This window comes from Aedes albopictus, chromosome 2, assembly GCF_035046485.1.
Source record: "Aedes albopictus strain Foshan chromosome 2, AalbF5, whole genome shotgun sequence".
NCBI classification, from domain to species: Eukaryota; Metazoa; Arthropoda; class Insecta; order Diptera; family Culicidae; genus Aedes; species Aedes albopictus.
The window spans coordinates 125,069,202-125,090,791 of NC_085137.1; the positions used below are offsets into that span (position 1 = coordinate 125,069,202).

At 39.7% G+C, this 21,590-nt stretch overlaps 1 protein-coding gene across 15 annotated transcripts in view; it reads left to right on the plus strand.

The window, feature by feature from the left end:
* LOC109417772 (probable nuclear hormone receptor HR3) overlaps nt 1–21,590 on the plus strand; it is a 617,254-nt gene that overhangs the window by 501,804 nt on the left and 93,860 nt on the right. For 12 of the 15 annotated variants that reach the window (XM_062850329.1, XM_062850328.1, XM_062850321.1 and 9 more), the window contains one exon: nt 10,065–11,662. The exons of the other annotated variants lie outside the window; for them this stretch is intronic. In XM_062850329.1, the coding sequence (XP_062706313.1) occupies nt 10,666–11,662 (997 nt within the window). In that variant the 5' untranslated portion in view covers nt 10,065–10,665. The remainder of the gene's footprint in view (nt 1–10,064; nt 11,663–21,590) is intronic. 15 annotated transcript variants of the gene reach the window in all.

The window sequence follows — 21,590 nt, forward strand, 5'->3', positions numbered from 1 at the left end:
TGAATCCAGCCTGATATTGCCCCACGAACTCTCTTGCAATCGGTGATAGACGGCGGCATAAAATTTGGGAGAGTATCTTGTAGGCAGCGCTCAGTAGTGTGATCGCGCGGTAGTTTCCGCAATCCAACTTGTCGCCCTTTTTGTAGATGGGACACACGATACCTTCCATCCATTCCTCCGGTAATACTTCCTCCTCCCAAATCTTGGTAATGACCCAGTGTAGTGCTCTCACCAGTGCTTCTCCACCGTATTTTAGAAGCTCGCTTGGTAGTTGATCTGCTCCAGCGGCTTTGTTGTTTTTCAACCGGCCAACCTCCTCCTCAATCTCTTGAAGGTCAGGGGCGGAAGTCTTTCGTCCTCTGCACATACTCCTAGATCTGTTACCACGCCACCTTCGGTACTTGCAACGTCGCCATTGAGGTGCTCATCGTAATGCTGCCGCCACCTCTCGACCACCTCACGCTCGCTCGTGAGAATATTCCCGTGATTATCTCGGCACATGTCGGCTTGTGGCACAAAGCCTCTGCGCGAGCGGTTCAGCTTCTCGTAGAACTTTCGTGTGTCCTTAGCGCGGTACAGCTCTTCCATCGCTTCGCGATCTTGTTCTTCCTGCTGGCGCTTCTTCATCCGGAAGACTGAGTTCTGCCATTCGCTCTCGTACGGTGTTGCAGCATTCTCGCCCATGCTGCATTCTTCTCGTTTTTCAACTGTTCACATTCGCCGTCGTACCAGTCGTTTCTGTGATTCGGAGTCGCGAAGCCTAGTGCTGTAGCCGAGGTACTACCTATGGCGGATCGGATGTCCCTCCAGCCATCTTCAAGTGTAGCTGCGCCAAGCTGCTCTTCCGTTGGTAGGGCCACTGCTAACTGCTGCGCGTAGTCTCGAGCCACTTCTACGTTACGAAGTTGCTCGATGTTGAGCCGCGGCGTTCGACTTCGACGCGTGGTGATAACTGTCGAAAGTTTTGAGCGCATGCATACAGCGACTAAGTAGTGATCCGAATCTATATTCGCACTGCGGTATGTGCGGACGTTGGTTATATCCGAGAAGAATTTACCGTCGATTAGAACGTGGTCGATTTGGTTTTCTGTTTGGTGGTCAGGTGATCTCCAGGTGGCTTTGTGGATATCTTTGCGGGGGAAGAAGGTGCTTCGGACTACCATACCACGGGAGGCTGCAAAGTTTACGCATCGCTGGCCGTTATCATTCGATACGGCGTGCAGGCTGTTTCGTCCGATTACCGGTCTGTACATTTCCTCCCTTCCTACCTGCGCGTTCATGTCGCCGACAACGATTTTCACGTCACGCGGCGAGCAACCATCGTATGTTTGCTCTAACTGCGCGTAGAACGCTTCTTTCTCGTCATCGGGTCTCCCTTCGTGTGGGCAGTGGACGTTGATGATGCTGTAGTTGAAGAAACGGCCCTTAACTCTCAACATGCACATCCTTGCGTTGATCGGCTGCCACCCAATCACACGTTGTCGCATCTTGCCCAACACTATAAATCCTGTTCCCAGTTCATTGGTGGTGCCACAGCTTTGGTAGAAGGTAGCCGCTCGATGCCCGCTTTTCCACACTTTCTGTCCAGTCCAACAAAGTTCCTGCAACGCCACGATGTCGAAGTTGCGGGGATGTAGTTCGTCGTAGATTATCCTGTCACATCCTGCGAAACCTAGTGACTTGCAATTCCATGTTCCAAGTTTCCAATCGTAGTCCTTATTTCGTCGCGTGGGTCTTTGCCGATTGTATCGAGTCGTATTTTCTCCTATGTTATTCGCAATGGGGATTTTTACGGGTGGCTTATTGGGCCTACGCCAACACTCCTGTCTCGCCGGAGGGCCATCGTGCCAGTTCTGTTTAACGTCCCAACCAACACTGGGACGACCACGCTGATGGGGCTACCACCTTGGATCTAGCTGGGCGTGGTGCAGCGTTTCTTACTCAGCCGCTGGATGCCAGAACAGACGCTGTTTGAGCCGCACCTCCTTGGTGAACAGAACAGACGAGAAAAAAGTCCAATACACGAGCCCGAAACGTCAGGCTATGCCAAATTAGTCGTTCCAATCATATAGACTGAGAAAGCCACTACACTCCAGCGCAGGCGCTATACGTACATTCACACAAAAATAATAACGCTATATGACTTGAAGCGATATCTTATGTCATTCTCGGTGTGCACTATTGCGACGTTATATAGCATCTTATGCGACTTAATAATATTCGAAAAAAAAACAAATTCTTGTCACCTCTGTATCGAACTAATAACCTTTGATTAATCGAGCCACACCTCCTACTTAACACCAAACACTATTATGAAACACACTGATTAATTGTTATGACATTCTAACTCACCTCAGTGTTTGTTCAAATGCACGCCGTTTCCCTGCGCTGTACGTGTTTGGCAGCCAGGAGCTCAAAATGACGTTGTGTGATTTCTCGCACAGTTGTCACTACCCCTCTCTGGAAAATGATGACTTTGTAACTTGTTTTGCATCCATAATGATAGCTGTTCACTTTCTTGGAGATTGGCGTTGGCACTCCAACAGCACCTCTTTCATTGTTATCACATATCACATCGCAATATGCCAACATAAACGATTCTAGATCATGCGTGTTTGTATTCACATTTGTACGAATTTATTTTTACTTTCATACGATTTTGTTTGTACATCAATGCGAGTAAACTGGCATAATAAGAAAAGTACCAAGCGAAGACGTATAATCATCGCATTACGCAATTATGCGATTTCAATTGGCACTTCACGACATTTCGCTCGAACGTTTTTGCGAATAATCAAAGTTCGTCGCAATAAAACATCAGAATATCGTCTGCTACGATGTAGTCATTCATTATGAAAGTAAAATTGCTCTCTTATATGATTTATTTACACAAATTTAAATTTTCTCTTATGTCACCCCTTTCCTCTTTTGGAAAAATTTTGTTGGAATTCGATATTTTGAAGGGGAGACACAAATAAATAATTTAAGAAATTTAAAAGTTTTAAAGTGAAATTTAAGTCCTCGATAAAGCTTCTTAACAAATCCGATGAATTTAACGCATTTGTTTGGGTATGTTTTCATCAAATACATTTATTATTTATCATCCCCCCTTGACGAGTCTACGAGCAAAGTGACAAAAGAAAAAAAAAATGTTCCGGCCTAATCGTCATCAATATTTTATTGTGCAAGGTATGTAACGTGAATGCGTTCCAAAACACACTATGAAAAGCAAAACTAGACAATCTTCGTCTCTATGACACGATATGGCTTTTTAAACATGGCCTCATACAAATAATTGATATTATTGAATGCATAATTGGCATCCTAAAAGCAGGTTATTGGTGTTGGTGACTAAAACAACGCATAAAAGATCAAAAACACATTAAAAAAAGTCATTTAAATTTTTTGAAAAAAAATTTTTTTTTTTAAAATGATTTTTTTCATATTTTTTAGGCAAGTTACAACAGAATTTATCTTCAAGAACACGGATCTGCGTGATGAATCCATTTCTTGAAAAGAGAATTATTTATAGATGCTTGAAGATATTCACGAGACGTCGATGTGGAGCGGACCTGGTGTGATAGTTGAAGCACGTGACTACTACGCCGACAACCTGGGATTGAATCCTACTCCCAACAAACTCACAATTAATGTGAGTTCTTCTTTTGGTCCCGAGATGAGCTAACAAAAAAAGACGTCGATGCATTTTGTAGCATTCTCTTCACTCTTCGCGTCAAAAATATCAAAAGAAAGAGAAGGACGTTCAACTTAGTATACCAGCCAAATGAAATATAATGTTTTGGATAAGGTACATCGTCAGATTGATCAAGCATCCGGGGATGAAAGCAACGCAATAAAATCTGTTCACTATGTAAACTTACTACAATTTTAAACAAAATATTTGATTAAGGATCTGGTTGTTTCCACTGAACAGGTTTTTTAATTCAAATTTTAATTTATTTGTAAATATGGCTTTGTAGAGGTTATGAGAACCGTCATGAAAGCTACATGACACATTCTGCCGTGACGTTAGAACGTTTTGACGCCTTTTCGGTCAGATTTTCTACTATAACTTGAAAATTTGACCGTAAACCCTCAAATAGTATAGTATATTCGGATTCCTTGTAAAATGTCCAATAAGTATGATTTGTTTAACAGTTAGTTTTCATCGGAAAAGTATGTTAAAAATGGGAATGAGTATCGTGACATTACAACGTTGTAACGTCACGCTACTAATTCCCATTTTTAACATACTTTTTCCAATGAAAACGAAAACTCACTGGTTAACAAATTGAACTTGTTGGAATTTTACAAGGAATCCGAATATGCAAAAATATTTGAGGGTTTACGGTCGAATTTACGAATTATTAACGTTCTAACGTCACAGTAGAATGTGTCATATGATTTTATTTCGGTTTTGCGACGGTTTTGAAAAAAAAAAAATCAAACGTAATCAAATGGAGTTAGTTTTAAGAAAAATGAACCGATATACGTTGATTTTTTAAATATATTCAGTTTTAAAGCACGTGACTATCATGCCGAGGGCCTGGGATCGAATCCCACTCCCGACAAACTCCCAAAATGTGAGTTCTTCCTTCGGAAGGGAAGTCAAGCGTGGGTCCCGAGATGAACCAAGGGCCTAAAATCTCGTTATAACGCATAAAAAAAATAAAAAGAAAATAAAAATAAAAAAAATATTCAGTCATTCAATAGAAAATCGATAAAGTAAATCTCAGAATGTTGTCATACTTTGGGGATTGATCATCGAAATAATTATGTATGTTATCATTAGGCTGACAAATTTTGAGGTAAAATGGTCCAGAAAATTAAGATTTTACTATTTTTTTTTTATCATGACTTTGGAATCAGTTGTCCCATTTTAAATTTCTTCCTATCGAATGAAAGGTATTGAATTGTAGTTTTCTGAGAAAAAAACGTTGAAAAGAATTGAATGTGCTGAGGGGCAATAATAAGTGAACATATATTTTTTTTCTCAAGATTTCTTGGTCTCGGGACCAGTTTTAATATTTTTTTCGGACAATTTAGAATATTTGACGTAATCAAGGTTTTTTTTTTATTCCATTTCAGCTCCTCCCTGAGTGACCGTACAAAATATCAGCGCGATATGTTATGCCTGCACTTTGCGCATCGCGATTGAAATTTGTATGGGATTTAATATGGCAAATTTCCTTTTTGCATTTTTCTTTATAGAAAAAATAAATTATTCTGAAACAATTTAACCAATTATGTAAAAATATAGCCTCAGGTGTCCTGAAAAACTTTGTCGAAGACCCCAAAGCGATCTGAGCCTTGTGACAAAAGTTATAATCTACTGATCGACTGAGTGTGCTTAACATTTAACATGTAAAGGAATAACATCAATAATAAAATCTCAATTTTTGGCCAGAATTGCCAAGAGTATATCTTTTCACACATGCATCGAATCGCTTTGCGGTCTTCTACATAGTTTTTCGACACATCCTGGGCTATACTTTTACATGAGCGGTTATATGGTACACCAAAACCTCCATTTAGGTAATGGGTCGGGACTGCCTAAATAGAATTTTTACCTAAATGGATTCATTACCTAAATGGATTCAGTTCATTACCTAAATGGAGTACAAGGTTGCAAAGAAGTTTAACTAGGGAGAGTAACTCGAATAGGAGATTTAAAGATGGTCATGCGGAGTTTCAGAGAACTTTCAAGGGAGTTTCTGTAGGGGAGGGGCTTCAGGGGCGTTTTCGGGGGTTTTGAAGGGTCTCAGGTGAGAATTGTCATGCAAATGACTAGCTGGGCGCGGAACACAAAAAAACCCTGAAAAATTCCGCCAGACTGAAAAATTGTTAAATGTCGGGTCAATGTCGGGTAAATTTTTATCGTATGTTGGGCCACTGTTGGACCAACATCGAACAACTGTTGGGTCTATGTTGGGTTTGGAGGCCAAAATAAAAACAGGTGAATGATAGGTTAATGTCGGGTATGACGTCATCAATCATAAGTACTCCAACTGTTCTGAACACAACCAAATTCTATTTAGGTATCGTTACCTAAATGGAGGGACCTAAATAGATTTTACCTAAATGGATCCTACCTAAATGGAGGTTTGAGTGTATGGGACAATTTCGAGCATTTTTCAAGAAAAATACGAAAAATTTTGTTTTTCCATGTAAAATCCCATACAAACTTCAATCGCGATGCGCAAAATGTAGGCTAAACCAATCGTGTCTAAATTTTGCACAGTTGTTTGGGACCTCAAAAAGCATCTTAAAAACTTTGATCTGATTGAGTCTAAACAATTTTAAATTCTCACATACAACGTTGACCCACCCTAGTATTTATCTGTTGTGATATGATTTTTTGAAAATAGAAAGCCATCTATTTTAATACTAGTTATTATAACACCTTCATGTATTATGAATGCTCATAAAACGATGCTTTGTATTGCAAATTTAAGTAGTCCCTGTTGTTTTTGTACCTATAGTTTTAATTTGTATCAAGTATAATCAAATTTACAAAGGTGTATTAGAATATATTTCTTTTTAATTTTTAATGATATCATAAAACCAATAAGCATACACTGCTCGATAGTTGATATATTACGTGTTATGTATGTGAAATTTTCTGAATTTTCCGATAAACATACAAAAAGGGTTGCTTCTTTGGATCCGAGATCACGAAACCAAGAAAAAAGCTAATCTATTTACATACTTATTGTATATGAACAATGTATTTTTCCTGGAAACTATAATTCAATACTTATCAATAGACATAAAGCTGATTCCAACATCATGAGATATTGAAAATTTCAAGTTTTGAAAACTCTTGACTTTATGCACTACTCTATTTCTCAAAATTGGTCACTCTAATGACGAAATAAAAAAATATGGTTCTCACTTTTTCCGTAAACTACAAACCCACTTAGTACGACATTCTGAGATTCACTATATCGATTTTCTATGGAATAGAGACATATAGTAGAAATCAAAATTAAACCATTGAAGTAACTTTTATGAATTAAAAAAAAGAGATTCCACTTCACTTTAATATCTATTATAATTGGTAATAATTCACTTTAGATCGTGTTATAAATCTACCACCCTTGAGCAAGTAAACTTATGAAACTAGTCATTTCAGAAACATTTTAACAAAATTTAAAAAAAAGTTTAAGTTAGATTATTGAATTTTCCATACTGGCTTCGCGGTTCTACCATTTTGCAACTACTGTAAAATTCCTCACATTTTTTTTTGGTCTAAGGGCAGAATAAGGAACTGTTACTAGTCAGATTTTGAGCCATACTGTCTGAAAACTGTTAAAGTTAAAACTGTTAGAATATCACAATATAAAAACATTTTTGTTTATTGCGACTTTGTGCCACATATACGGCTACAACTTTTTGACGGTGAGATCAAATTGAATGAAATTTCTGTACAGTATTTTTACATATATATTTAACGTATAGAACAGTTTTGATCAAAATCGGTTAAGTACTTTTGACTCAAGTGTTAAAACAGTAAAAAAGTAGAAAAAATAAAAATCTTAGTTCTACCAAGGTTTACAAATGGCTAGTTTGATGTTTCAATGATATATTGTTTCTTATAGTTTCGTTTACCTTTATGAATAAAACAAGTAGTATCATAATTTATGTGAATTTTTGAAATCTATAAAGAATTCTTAAACTTTATTGTAATTCAAGATTCGAACACTGAATCATAAATTAAATTCTTTCCAAAACTTCAGATTTCCCGGAAACTTGAATGTTTTTGGAGTAGCAGTCGATTTATAAGATCCAGACTGCCTAAGATGCCGCAGACTCAGATTTGGTCATTTCACATCGTCTGTGCAAAATTTTGAAAATTGGTATAAGTCGTAGACTTTGGCCAGACCCCCTCCTCTCCTTCGAGTCTACGTAGTTTAAGTACCGGCCCCAAAACAAAACAGAAGCTGTCACTAACTTCACAATTAGGCAAGTTCATTTACTTTATTTTCTTAATTTAAGTTAACCTTTTGGGGTAATATGTGTTGAGGTGCGTAAAAATAAGGAAAAGCTGGAGTTTCTGTTAAAATTTGTAGCCATATTTTTTAAAATTCTCAGACTACAGTCCTCAACTGAGTGCGCAAACCCAAACCAAAACCATTACTAGATGACCTTCTGGTGTCGTTGAATGATCGATAGAGCAAAACAAAGGTTTTATTTTGCGAACGGGATTTTTTTTTAAACCATTACACTGATATGATCATTTTACAAAAATATTGATCGTTCTAGGACACGACACACAAATAACGAACAATCAGAAAAATTCGTTGAAATTAGTTGAGAACTGTTTCCGCAATCGTAGTCACCAGTCACTATTGATGCAGTTTTGGAAAAAAACATGATTCCGAAAAGTGAAAAAACGCTATATCTTTGCTTCTACTTCATCGAACTCTATGAAAATTTGACGCAGCATTCTTAATAACCCATACTTTAATATTAAAGAATATCAACAAACATTTTTCCCGACCTATACAATATACATATAAAGGGTGATACGGTCAAAATTTGGCCAAACAATTTGTTTCATAACTTGAGACTGCGTACACCAAAACAGCTGATTTTTGGACCGGTAATGGTACATTATATGTAGCTTACACCATAAAATTTTCATCAAAATCGGTTTAGTATTATACTGTAAAATTTTGATAAAAATCGGAGCAGTATTGGTAGTTCTATAATCAAAATTGTGCTTTACTGACCTTAAATTTCCGAAAATTTACTATGGAGCGCCTTTGTACAAAATTTTAAAAAGGTAGGTCGATGGTTTTATCTAATATCAATCAATGACACATTCTACCGTGACCTTACAACGTTTTGACGCCTTTTTAGGCAGATTTTTCACTATAACTCGTAAATTCGACCGAAAACCCTCAAATATTGTTGCATATTCGGATTCCTTGTAAAATTTCCAATAAGTATGATCTGTTGAACAGTTAGTTTTGATTGGAAAAGTATGTGTAAAATGGGAATTAGTAGCGTGACGTTACAACGTTGTAACGTCACGCTACTAATTCTCATTTTTAACCTACTTTTCCAATCAAAATTAACTGTTCAACAGATCATACTTATGGGAAATTTCACAAGGAAACCGTATATGCAAAAATATTTGAGGGTTTATGGTCAAATTTACAAGTTATAGTGAAAAATCTGCCCAAAAAGGCGTCAAATCGTCACGGTAGAATGTGTCCAATACTTAATCGATTTTAATGAAAATTTTATGGTATAAGCTACATATAATGTAGCATTTCTGGCCAAAAAATCAGCTGTTTTGGTGTACGCAGTCTAAAGTTATGAAAAAAAATGTATGACCAAATTTTGACCGTATCACCCTTTATAACCCCTTAACAAAAACTGTATACAATGCCTTGAGAATATAGTAAAGACTGGTCATTACAGTTCTACAACAAATATTGTCAAAGTGCTGCCATCTACAATAAAAAAAATACAGTAGCCAAGACACAATCCCCCATTTTCGTTGCCCTTCGTTATTCATAGTCGGCAAAAACATTTTTGGAAACGAATACATATCCAATCAATTATAACCTACCGACGCGAAAATATTCAGGAACGCTATCAGTCAAGCAACTCTTCCCGAGTTCCTGCATCGCGTCTTTTTTGTTGTTGCTGATAACGCAAACGTTATCAAGGTGCAGCAAAATGCACCCCCAAAATTGCAAAGAGAGCCACAGAGAAGAGCGAGAAAACGAGAAATCCGCGTGCAAATACTGTTACTGCTGCGCTGCTGCTGCAACTGCTGCCCTTTCGCATCCACTTCTTCTGCGTCCTCCCATCCACGAATCCCCGAAATGATTCTTGCGGAACAACACCTCCAAAAGCGCGCGAGTCCGACCATTCTATCAAAGTAGGACACCACGTCTATTACAGCGCGGTGTCCCATTCGGATACCGTCCAATCGTGGTTTCGCGGTCGTCGTTGTAGGTATTGCTTCCCCTCTCAAGAGTCGTGGGACTGACTACGTTCTGGAGCTACGGACTTTGTTTTATCGTGATACATATCGTATTTTACAGGATCTGCCACAATCGTAGGAGTTAATTGGATACGTAAACACTGGAGGAGCATTGCTCGGTTCGGAAACCGGCGTGGTGTTTGCTTTCGTAGAGACGAGAACGTGTGATAAGCGGATTACCGCGGAAGGGGAAGTGTTTTGTGAACTCGCGACCCGTTGACGTTATCCACACGGGAGCAAACCGTTGGGGTGGGTCGTGAAAAGTGAAGATTCGTGCCATCATCCTAGTCTCTTGGAGTGGTTTGACTAGTCGCGAGGGTTATAGAAATTGTACAGTGCCCCGGAGCCGCTTCGGGGCGTCAACGCGTGTTTCCAGAGTGCGTATTCTTCGTCTAGTCGACACTATTCGACCACCGGAAGCCAGCAGTCGGGCAGTTAAGATGACTGTGGAATGCATTGAGGACTTGTATCCTACCTAATCCCGAAGTTTGAGTTGGACGATTGTGTGAGTGCAGGGCACTCCGGAAGTGACGATTTTTTAAAACGGATTTTCAAGGACGTTAGCGTGGAAGTAACCAAAAGCAGTGAGCAAGAGTGTGTGTGCGAGTGATCGAGGGAAGTAAGAGGGCGTGTGTGCGAATCAGCTGAGCGATCGACAAGTGATGGATAGCGAATTCACCGAGTTCTTCAACCAGACCTGGAATAGTAAATTTCAAGGCAACCGAGCAGTTCTCAACGGTGGCGATGGGGGAGATACGACGGGTGGCGGTGGAGGAGGACCAACCGGAAGCGGTCTTGGCATATTTAGCGGAGCTTCCGCAGCAGCTATGGCTGCTGCTCCAAAGCTTTCATCGAGATTGACTCAACCGCCTCCGCAGCATCAACAAACGCAGCAGAACTCTCTAGCCAACAACTCCTCCTCCGGTGGAACACAGAACAACAGCAGTTCCATGCTCGCCGACACCCGGCACTTTCTCAACGAGATCGCCAACAGTCACAAGAGCCTGCAACAGCTCCACCAGCAACATAATCAAAACAATAGAAACCTATTTACAACCACAAGCATAGCAGCTGCCGCAACGACTGAATTACGTGATACAAATCTAGGGCCTTTAAGAAATACCAGTAGTAGCAGTAGCAGTAGTAATACCAACACTAGTAGCAGTAACAACAGTAGTAATAGTCTGAACAACAATAGTCATAGCTTTACTCGTGATACCCGAGAGTTCCCGAAGCTCAGCCATAGACTGATGCAGCCGTTGAACGGCGTCGAAGGCGGAACGTCCTCCGGTGGGGGCACCGCCGCTAGTGCCACTGCCACCGCCAGCAACGCTCGGCACCAATCCTCTTCTTCGTCGACAGCCACCGGTACCGGTACCGGTACCTCCATGATGAATCAGCAGGATTTCCAAGCGTTCTGCTCGTCGCTGACGGCGGCGGCCGCTTCCGGGGATCTGGCCGATAGCACCACTCCACCGCCGCAGGCGGCTAATGGAGGTGGTGGATCGTCATCCGGGTCGTCACTCAGTAGCAACAGTTTGCTGGCGGCAGCTGCGGCCGTGGCTGCCGCTGCAGCCGGTGGCGATCTGGGGTCCGGGGATCTGCTGGGACTGGGCGGAGGACATCCGCACGAGAAGAAGCCACCCAATTCGATTCGAGGTAAGTGTTATTTTTTGTCACGGAAATTGATTTGAATTGATTTATTAAGAGATTTTGCAGGAAATGTCTCACAGGTTTGAAAATGTAAATTTGTTTTCCTCAGAAATTCTTAATGTCAAAGAACTACTACCGCTTCATCCAAGTTCTATATTTTAGTCTAAATGAACAATCTCGATCCATGCTGTACCTACCCGTACCCAATGCCCTAGATTTATCTCACGATTCTGGTGCACCATACTACCTTATCGTTCATTTACCTTTCCGTTCAACGTTTAGACTCATAGTCCATGCTTTACCTTCTCGCTGAGATACTAAATATGCGTCCTTGTTCTATAGGGGCTGTTCATAAACCACGTAGACAATTTGGCCATCTAGGACATACCCCCCTCCCCCCTCGTAGACTTTTGTCCATACAAAAAATTTGAAATTTGTATGGAGCGAAACTACCAGGACTACCGCATTACCCAAGATATGCCTCACTGTTCAATGACGTCCAAGCGAATGTTCCGCTTCATCTTCTCGCCCAAGTACTACATCAATATCCAAATATATTGTTCATTGTGCTAGTTTTACCTTCTCGTCCAAATTATACCTCATCGACCAAGTATTACCTCATTTTCCAAGTTCCATCTTAATGTTATCTCAAAGCCAGTCGAGGTGCTACTTTCTTGTATGTCCCCAGCTATTTCGTCCATGTCCTGTATCATCGTCTGTGTGCAAGCTAACTGTCCAGGTTCATTCTCCTCGTTCACGTGCTATCTCAACTTCACTTTGTGGGCTACGTAGTCGTGCGGTGCCAGTTTTATAGGCGTTTCGTAAGCCTTGGAATATGGTTTCGATTTCCGCTCTGGTCGGGGAAAACTTGTCGTCAAACGTAAAAATTTCAACCTGTGTGCTGCTACCTTATTGTCCAATATGTTCTACTATTTCGTTTTTGTCTAAGTATTATTTCAACATCCAAATGTTTTCCTATTTCCTCTAAATCCATGTCTAAGTGTTACCTCAACATTAATCGAAAAGCTACCATAATGTACATGGTCTCCTCTTTTTTTTCTTATTCTTATTATATCGATCAAGTGTTACCTCATTCTAAATGTTTCATCTACTTGTCGTAGTGTTACCTCAACATAAGAAGAGGTGCTACTTTATTGTCCGTACTGTTTTATTTCGTCCAGGTTCTACGTCATCGTTCAGATGCAACCCTAATTTAAATTTCCTACGCCTTAGTCAAATGCTGCCACAACGATCTATAGAAATTTTATTGTCCTAGTTCTACTGTCTCGGATAGATTCCACCTCAACATCAAAGTGTTGCCCCATCGACCAAGTTCCATCTCCTTTTCTAAGATTTGTTCAGTTAACCACGTTCTTTCTACAATTGTATCGGTTAAGCTCCATCTTTGCTGCCTTATTGTTATGGTTCTAACTTCGTGTTCAAATACTACCTCATCGTCCAAATTCCATCCCCTTTTTTTATCTGTATTAACGAGATTTTTAGCCCTTGGCTAGTTCATCTCGGGATCCACGCTTTGCTTCCATTCCGAAGGAAGAACTCACATTTTGCGAGATTGTCGGGAGTGGGATTTGATCCCAGGTCCTCGGCGTGATATTCCATCCCCTTGTCTAAGCTGTACCTCAACGTCCTCTTAGAATTCTAATTCTACTTCAGATAATACCTCAACCAAGACCTCAGCTTCCAAGTTCCATCTCCGTTTCCAATGTATTACCTCAGGCAAGGTGCCACATATTGTCCATTTTCTACTATTTTGAACATTTTGGCGATGATGTTATGCCCAGACGCAACCCAATTGTAAGCGTTCTTATTCCTTGCCCAAGTGCGACCCCAACGTCCGAATGAAATTTTATTATCCTAGTTCTAGTTTCCCATTCTGAGTATATCTTATCTTCTAAATGCTACCTTCGTGCTCTACGTCCAAAGGAAATTTTATCGTGATAGGACAACAACAATAAGGTAGCATTTGGATGTTGAGGTAACGTAGACAAGGAGTTGAAACATGAAAAATGAGGTAACATTTGGACGTTGAACGTTATCAGAACTGTAGTGTTGACGAAGCCACACCTCGAATTTTCAAGAGCACACATCTGAAGAACCGTATGTCGATTAGCGCTGAAAAGTTGATCGATTGGTCACCACCAGCGGGTAACCAATCGATCAACTTTTCAACGTCAATATGCTACCTATTTATTGTTGTTTTTCATTCTTATTTGAATACCACCTCATCGGCCAAGTGATATGCTATTTTTCCATTCAGGTGCAACATTGTTGTCCTGTTACCTCATCTTCCCAACCATTTTTTATCGAGCTAATTATACCTCATCGTCCTAATTGTCCTTTATCATCGAAAATCTACCTCATTGTGCAGGTTTTATCTTCTAGTCTGAAAAGTTTCAAAATCCAGTAGCTATATTTCACGCAAGTACAATTGCACCATTCAGGTTCTATTTGATGGTCCCAGGACTAATATAATGGTCCAAGTTGAATCTCATCGCCCAAGCTCTACCTTTCCGGTTCCGGCAACATATCATCGCCCAGACTCCATCTCATCGTAGAATTGAGTTACCTTATTGTCACTTTCCTTTTTTCTGTCCAGGTTGCATCTCTTCGTCCGGGATTAAACAATAGGTCCCTGTACTCGCTGTAGTATCCAGTATATCAATGAACTAACAGTGAGGTTGTACAGGGTGCGGCAGACGAAACTACGAAAATTTCAATGCATGCACTTTTACTGGGTGAATTTGTGATCATACTACAAATTTTTATAACAGTGTATCAATCAAACTCTATATTCAATCATTACAAATGTAAAGAGGATACAAATCACTTCAAACTTATGACTATATATCCCAAATGAATATGCGCGATCAATAGTCCTAACATAAAATGGCTAATATGACGATAAAATTAAAAGCAATTCAATGAACAACTTCTCAATACTAATGCAATTTCAGATAAAATTCAACTTTTAATAGTTTAAATATGATGTTTTTTTTATGTTAGTTTTTCAAGTATTACTATGTAGTATTATTATGTTTTCACTCTGTCTCAGCTCTGTCAATTTTAGACCAATTTCCAATCTTTCAGTATGGTTTTCTAAAAAAAAGAAAAGATTTTTCATAAACTTGTAAGAAACATTTTTTTTTTCAAAATTACGTAAAATAAAAGTTTTTAAAAATTTTCCGTTTTTTTTTCTTTAAATTAAAATTTTAGAGCTAGTCAACTTTTCAACTGCTTTCCATACTTTCAAAGATATTCCCACAAATCCACTAATGTCATGAACCAACAATCATTTTGAGTATTCATTTTTACGATGCCTTAAACCTGTTTATATAAATGTAAAATTCATATTAATTGGATTATGTGAAATACACTGTTGAAAAAGATTTTTTTTTATTTTATTCACCCTTAATACCAATTTGCTTCCTAAGAGATGTTGAGATAACTCCATATTCTGAATTCGCTTGCCAAACTAAGCAGAGATCCAAATTTTCACTAATTTCGGTGCGCAGGAACCTATTTAAAAATAAATTTTAGGTTTGTATGGGAGCGATTTCGTACTGGGCAGAGCTGTCAAACAGTTACAAGAGGTAGTATCAAAAAATCGGATTTAGGTACATAACAAAATAAATTTATAAAATTCTGAAAGAAAAAAATCACAGTGACTCAGAAGAAGTTTCTCTTTCGTATAAAATTTAATAATTAAAAAAATTGCAACATTTCAAAAACTCTTTTTTTTTAATTGTTTTTGATTTTTTTTTCTGTTATTTTATAGCGGTCATATCATTCAATTTTTAACACTGATTGTCAAGGTGACAACCATAATTCTCATTTGGACTAGTTTGGACGATTTGTTATGTAAAAACCATTTTGAAACATTTTGTGACGGTAAAATTCATTATTTCATTCACAGTAATTTAAAACAACAAACACAGCTTTGAAAACATGTTGAAAGATTTGAAATCAGTCGAGCAATTGGAAAGTTATAGTGCTTTGAAGTTAAAGCTTTAAATAAGAAGAAAAAGGTGTAAAGGAATTCTTGTAAAATTCATATTTTTTATTTCTTCCGAATTCTAGTCACAGTAACACCCTGACTGTAGCCGATCTTTTCCCAAAACGAAACCGGGAGTCCACTTCTGGGCGCATTTTAAACATGGTTATAAACGCTCAACAAAGCTACTCCTCAATTACCCTACAAGTAATACTTTTGGAGTTTGCCGTATTATCCTCAACTATTTCTTGAAACCTTTTATTAAGAATCCACCTAAAATTAGCAAACAAGTCCTTCCTGATTGTTTCTTAGCTTCCAGTTTGTCTTAGAAATTCTCATAGAGCTTATTTTACATTTTTTTTAAATTTTTATCAGAAACTTTTTGAAAAGTTGTGTAAAAGTTACTCTCATAAGCTTCTCGATGAATATTTCCTAAAGCTAATTCAGTAATGTATTCAGGATATCAATAAGTAATTTCACCACAATTGTCCTGCTGTTATACAAGAAAAAACCTCTGGGATTTTATCTGGGTTTCACAGTTTTTTTTCATATATTTTCTCTATAGTGGGTTCAGGTATATGCTACTGCTATTATTTGGAATGATAAGTGAATAGCTGAATGTTTTAACCTTGTTTTCTTTCGTAAGAATACCAGGAGGCAGTACTTCTCTTGGGTATTTATGAAGAAGTTCTTGAAAATAACATTAGACAAATTTTTCAGAAAATTTTAGAAAAAATAGATACAAGTTGTGACAAAATCAATAACACATTTTTATTGACTTCCTTACAGTGCACTCTTGTTGAAATTATGTGGTAGGTAGTTCCCAAACTCAACTTTGAACTAAAACTAAGCTCTGAATGCACCAGTTTTCAAAAAAATCATTTTTTAAGAAAATTCATGAATGAATTTTTTGAGAAATTGCCCATAATAAAATAATATTTTGAAGTGAAATAGGTTCAAAGAGGACCTCAAACAGTCATAAACCCAAAATAAATTCTTTAATGTTTCATTACGGTTCTCAGAATTTCTGCAAAACTAATTTAACTAAGAAATAAACACCAATATGGCGCCGCTCACAAATTTCGTAACGCTATAGGGGGCGGGGGGAGCATGACCGAGCGTTACGGACCATACAAACATTTTCGGGTTTTCATACAAAAACCGTTACGGAGGGGGGGGGGGGGTCAAAAAATGTAGATTTAGCGTTACGAAATAAACGGATGCTGCCTATTTTTTCGGGTGATGCTAAGAGATACTTTCCAGAGCAATTGATGTTATCCCTCCAACTTGCCTCCTAGGACTGCACTAAAATATTCCATAAGAAAACTTTGAACTGTTTTGCTGGAAATCCCAGTACGAATTTCTGCAAGAACTTTGCTCGAAATTGCCGGGGCCTGTAGCGTAGTGGCTACACGTCCACTTCACAAGTGGATGGTCATGGGTTCCCCCCCCCCCCCCCCCAAGTAACACACTTGTCACCGGAGAGTCACGGCGGCGCAGGTTTTTGTTGCGCAGAAGTCACTGTGACTTACTTCTAACAAATAAACACTTATTTGCTAGGAGTAAGTCACAGTGACTTCTGCGCAACAAAAACCTGCGCCGCCGTGACTTTTCGGTGACAAGTGTGTTACTTGAGCCGGCACTTGCAATTTTTCGTCAGTTGCTCTTGCCCCGAGAGTGGCTGGCACCTGACCCTCCTTCAGAGCATATGCTCCGACGAACCCGTAAACCTGGATATCGGCTGACGGCAACTCATAATGGACCCCCAGACGGATTGGAAAAGGAACAAGAGCCACACACATCAACATCCTCGTGCTCATCATTCTACCATGGACAGGGTAGAAAAGTGACAGCAGCGCAAAGGCAACCAGTTCGATATAGTAGCATAAGAATAGAAGACATTTAGGCGCTGTATAAAGTGTAAGTACAGCATCCAATTGGAATCGCTCATGCAGTGCCCTAGTGTACAAAAGAGCTGTAAATTAGGTTAAGTGATTGAATAATAATAAAAAAAATTTGCTCGAAAATTCCTAACGAATTTATTGTAACTAGCTGTGCCGGCAAACGTCGTGCTGCCTGCCTACTATGTTTTTGACATGTAGTTCCAAAAAGAAATGGCCTAAAATTCAATTATTTAAAAAAATGCCATCAGTCGAATTCGAACCGGTGGCCGCTGCGTGAGAGTCGCACAACACCCCAACTACGATTCAGTACACAGTGGGTCGCTGGTTTAAATCGATTCTCTGTCGGCAGCTAACTTTACACACTTATGCAATAGGGCCTGTCCATAAACTACGTAGACTCTTAGGGGGGGACGGGGGGGTCTGGCCAAAGTCTACGCTCCATACAAATTTCGAAAATTTTGTATGAACAAAAGTCTACGAGGGGGGAGGGGGGTTCTGAGATGGCCGAAAAAAAGTCTACGTAGTTTATGGACAGCGCCATAGCGAAGTTAACTTAGGTAGCCTTGTCAAGTATTTACAGCAACGCAACATACAGAAGGATCCAGGATACCAGGGAAAACAACAAGACTGTAAAGAATCAGAAAAGTTTGTTTCTACATTCGTTTTGAGAAAATTACATCAGAAGCTGCTTGGAAGGCTACCTGACTACTACTGAGGCTACTGAGCAACCTTTAAAATGCTGGTTAACTCATTAAGTATCCTCTTATTCGTACTTTTGGTTACCTGGATATTTCCTCTACAACTTCAGCCCTGGCATCATATTTTTTTCATCGCTCAACCGCCAATAATTCTTCGGTAGAAGACTCTTTGTGTGGGCTTGGTTGTCATTTTTCTGGTCACGGTAACTAATGGCGTGCAGCCGAGTCGCCAGTCAGTATCCTCTCTATTTAAATCACTGCTTCCCAGCGCCAATTCCTTTCCTGAAAAGCGGGATCTATGGAATACCTAGTTGTTGTCTGCGCTAGACAACCGCATTGACACAGCGTTGACGGTGGAACTCTATATCTTTTCTTCTTACTAGCAAGGGAGTAAAATGCACGTTTGCTGTCAGAGCTTTGTACAGTTAAACTTCACGTTTCTCGGCACACAGTGGCGCTCAACAGATTTTTTCCAGTTTATTCGTCAGGTACTTCAAGTATGTTTAAAATGAATTACAGAGAAAGGTTAATCTCCAAAGAATTAGGGATGACATTTTATTGATATTATAAGTTTCCTTGTTGTTTTCTATACTATTTTTGCAAGGCAATATATTGCCTTGATTGTGACATTTTTTTCATGCAGATGAAAAAAAAAATCAATATCTTAAGTGCAATTCTAACGAGGAAATCGCCGCTTCTCTCTTGAAGCTTACGTTCTTTTCATATCTTGTTAGTTGTTATAACTAGCGAAAAACTGGTTATCATAGTACCTATCCGATCGGCATACTTTGGGACCATTCATAAACCACGTAGACTTTTTGGGGGGAGGGGGGGGTCTGGCCAAAGTCTACGCCCCATACAAATTTCAAAATTTTTGTATGGACGAAAGTCTACGAGGGGGGAGGGGGGGGTCTGAGATGGCCAAAATTTGGTCTACGTGGTTTATGAACGGCCCCTTTCGAGCGCAGCTTGTTCTACTTTCATTCTCAAACAACAGGCTAATTTAATCATCCCTGGTTAAATCAGTGTATGCAATGATCAGTGAAGGACAGGGTACACAACCAATTTTTTTCAAATGCTTCCAGCACAAACAAAATCAGCAAAAGAAAATGCTGAGTTTCAGCAACATTTTTGCTGAATTTCAGCACATCGTTGCTGATCAACTGTCAAAATTTGAGGATGGTTCAGCAAGCTGAAAAATTATTGCTATTACTCAGTAAACTCGTATTGCTGAATGCGATCAGCACAAAAAATATCAGCAAGGTTTGCTGAATACCAGTAAACAAAATTTGCAGTGTATGGTAGTTAGTATGAAAGTACAGCTGCAACAACTACATTTACCTTGATCACAGTGAATCCTAGATTGTTGGCGCTGTCAATCGACTTCCGAGCGCTACTGTACAAGCTCCTACCTACTCGCTGATGTTCACTTGCAGCAGTGCAGTCCATCTTACCACTGATGTTGGTGCTCCATGCTTAATGGTGTGCTGTACGACTCGTCAAAAGTGATTGAAACTGAAACTTTGTAGCTGACTTGTAATCATCTCTGCCAGTGCCACAGAATAGAGATGGCGGATAGCGGGGGTGCATGATGGCACTGCATCGCATCGCGTTGGTGTGCGGAGTGCAATGCTTTTATGTCTTCATTTGTGCGCGGTGATTGTCATATGGCAGAACCAGCAGAAAGAGAGACGGACGAGGACGATGCATGCGTTTCGAATAGTTATTGCTCATTCATGTGGCAAATGACACGATTAGCGCGCAATGAATAGTTGAGAGCGGGCCGCGGCATCGGGATGTGTGATTGGAATGCCATCAGAGAGCGCTGTTCTACTGTTGCACTCTGGTGATGGCACTCTGACGATGATCGATGCTGGTACTGGTGGAAGTTCTTCTGCGATTCTCGATGCGCAGCGCGGAGTGACCTGGATTCGTGCGGAAAAGAACAATTCAACCGTCACTCATCGCGTTCGTTACAAAGGTTTCGCTGTTTGACTGACTATGTATTCGTTTGATACTGCGCTTTCCTTCAAATGTATCATTCGATATCGTCGTCGTCCGTCACAACAGGTTTTCCTACTACCAGTCTTACCTACATGACCTAATGCAACGTAGATGGTATTGACGAGTCATCACTTTGTGCTTTAGTAGGGAAATTGGAGCCTCGCCATTATACACCTTCCATCCAGTATGAACAATGTGGTTGAAAAATTACTGTTAAGTGCTGAATTGACAGAAAGCTTGTTAGACCCCGTTGGTTGAGGTTGAGCGAACTTTCGCGATCAGTTCTCACAGGAAACAAAAACACACATTCGATTAGTCAATTAGTCAACCGTTTGGAATGCACCAACCAGTTAGGGATACGACGTTGCTCGTCTCCGTCAGTAGCTTCTGACATCTGGACAAGACTGAGAGTCCTTCCGGTAAGATTGATTTGAGTTTTTGGCACAGCACCTTGCAAACGAAATGACAACCACAATCAATTTGAATTCATTTGGTAACACCAGCGCCTCATGGTGACCATACGGCAAGGCGGGGGTCTTCGTCGACCAGATTGATGAATCAAAGAGAAAGAAAAAGAGTTAATTTAGCCACTGATTGTCGAAAGACTTGGAATTCCGTCTCCCAAAGCGGTCATCCTTCGTCTTCTGCGATGTAGCAGTAGGTACCTACTTGATGAAGATGAAGTGATGAGAAATTGCACAAGTGGACGATCTGTCTGTCATCATCGTCCGTCCAGATTTAAAGCAAAAATGTTAACGTCGTACGTAAATTGTTTGCAAATGACTATAGACGATTTGTCACTTTTTCTTCTTCTTTTTTATGGATCTACGTTCCAACTGGACCAAGGCCGGATTCTCTTCAACTTAGTGTTCTTTGAGCATTTCCACAGTTATTGAAGGGCTTTCTTTGCCTGCCATTGCATGAATTTGTACATTGTGAGGCAAGGACAATGATACACTATTGCCCGGGGAGTCGAGAAATTTTCCACGACCGGAGCGGTAATCGAACCCGCCGTCTCCGGAATGGCGATCCATACATAGCCTTAACCACTAGGCTAACTGGGAACCCCACGATTTGTCACTGCAGAATCGAATATACCCAAAATCAATACTCCGAATATCTACGAGAGAGAGGGAGGCAAAGATTGTTATAGGAATTTGAGCTGAGGCTCATGAGACAGTTTTCCTTGTGGGATTACATCAAGAGTTGCTGCTGGCATTTTCTGTAGGATTATTCCAAAAATTTAATTAGGGAAATTCAGGAAATCCAAAAATTCCTTAAAGAATTCAAGGTTGGATTCCAGAAAAAAAGTAAGT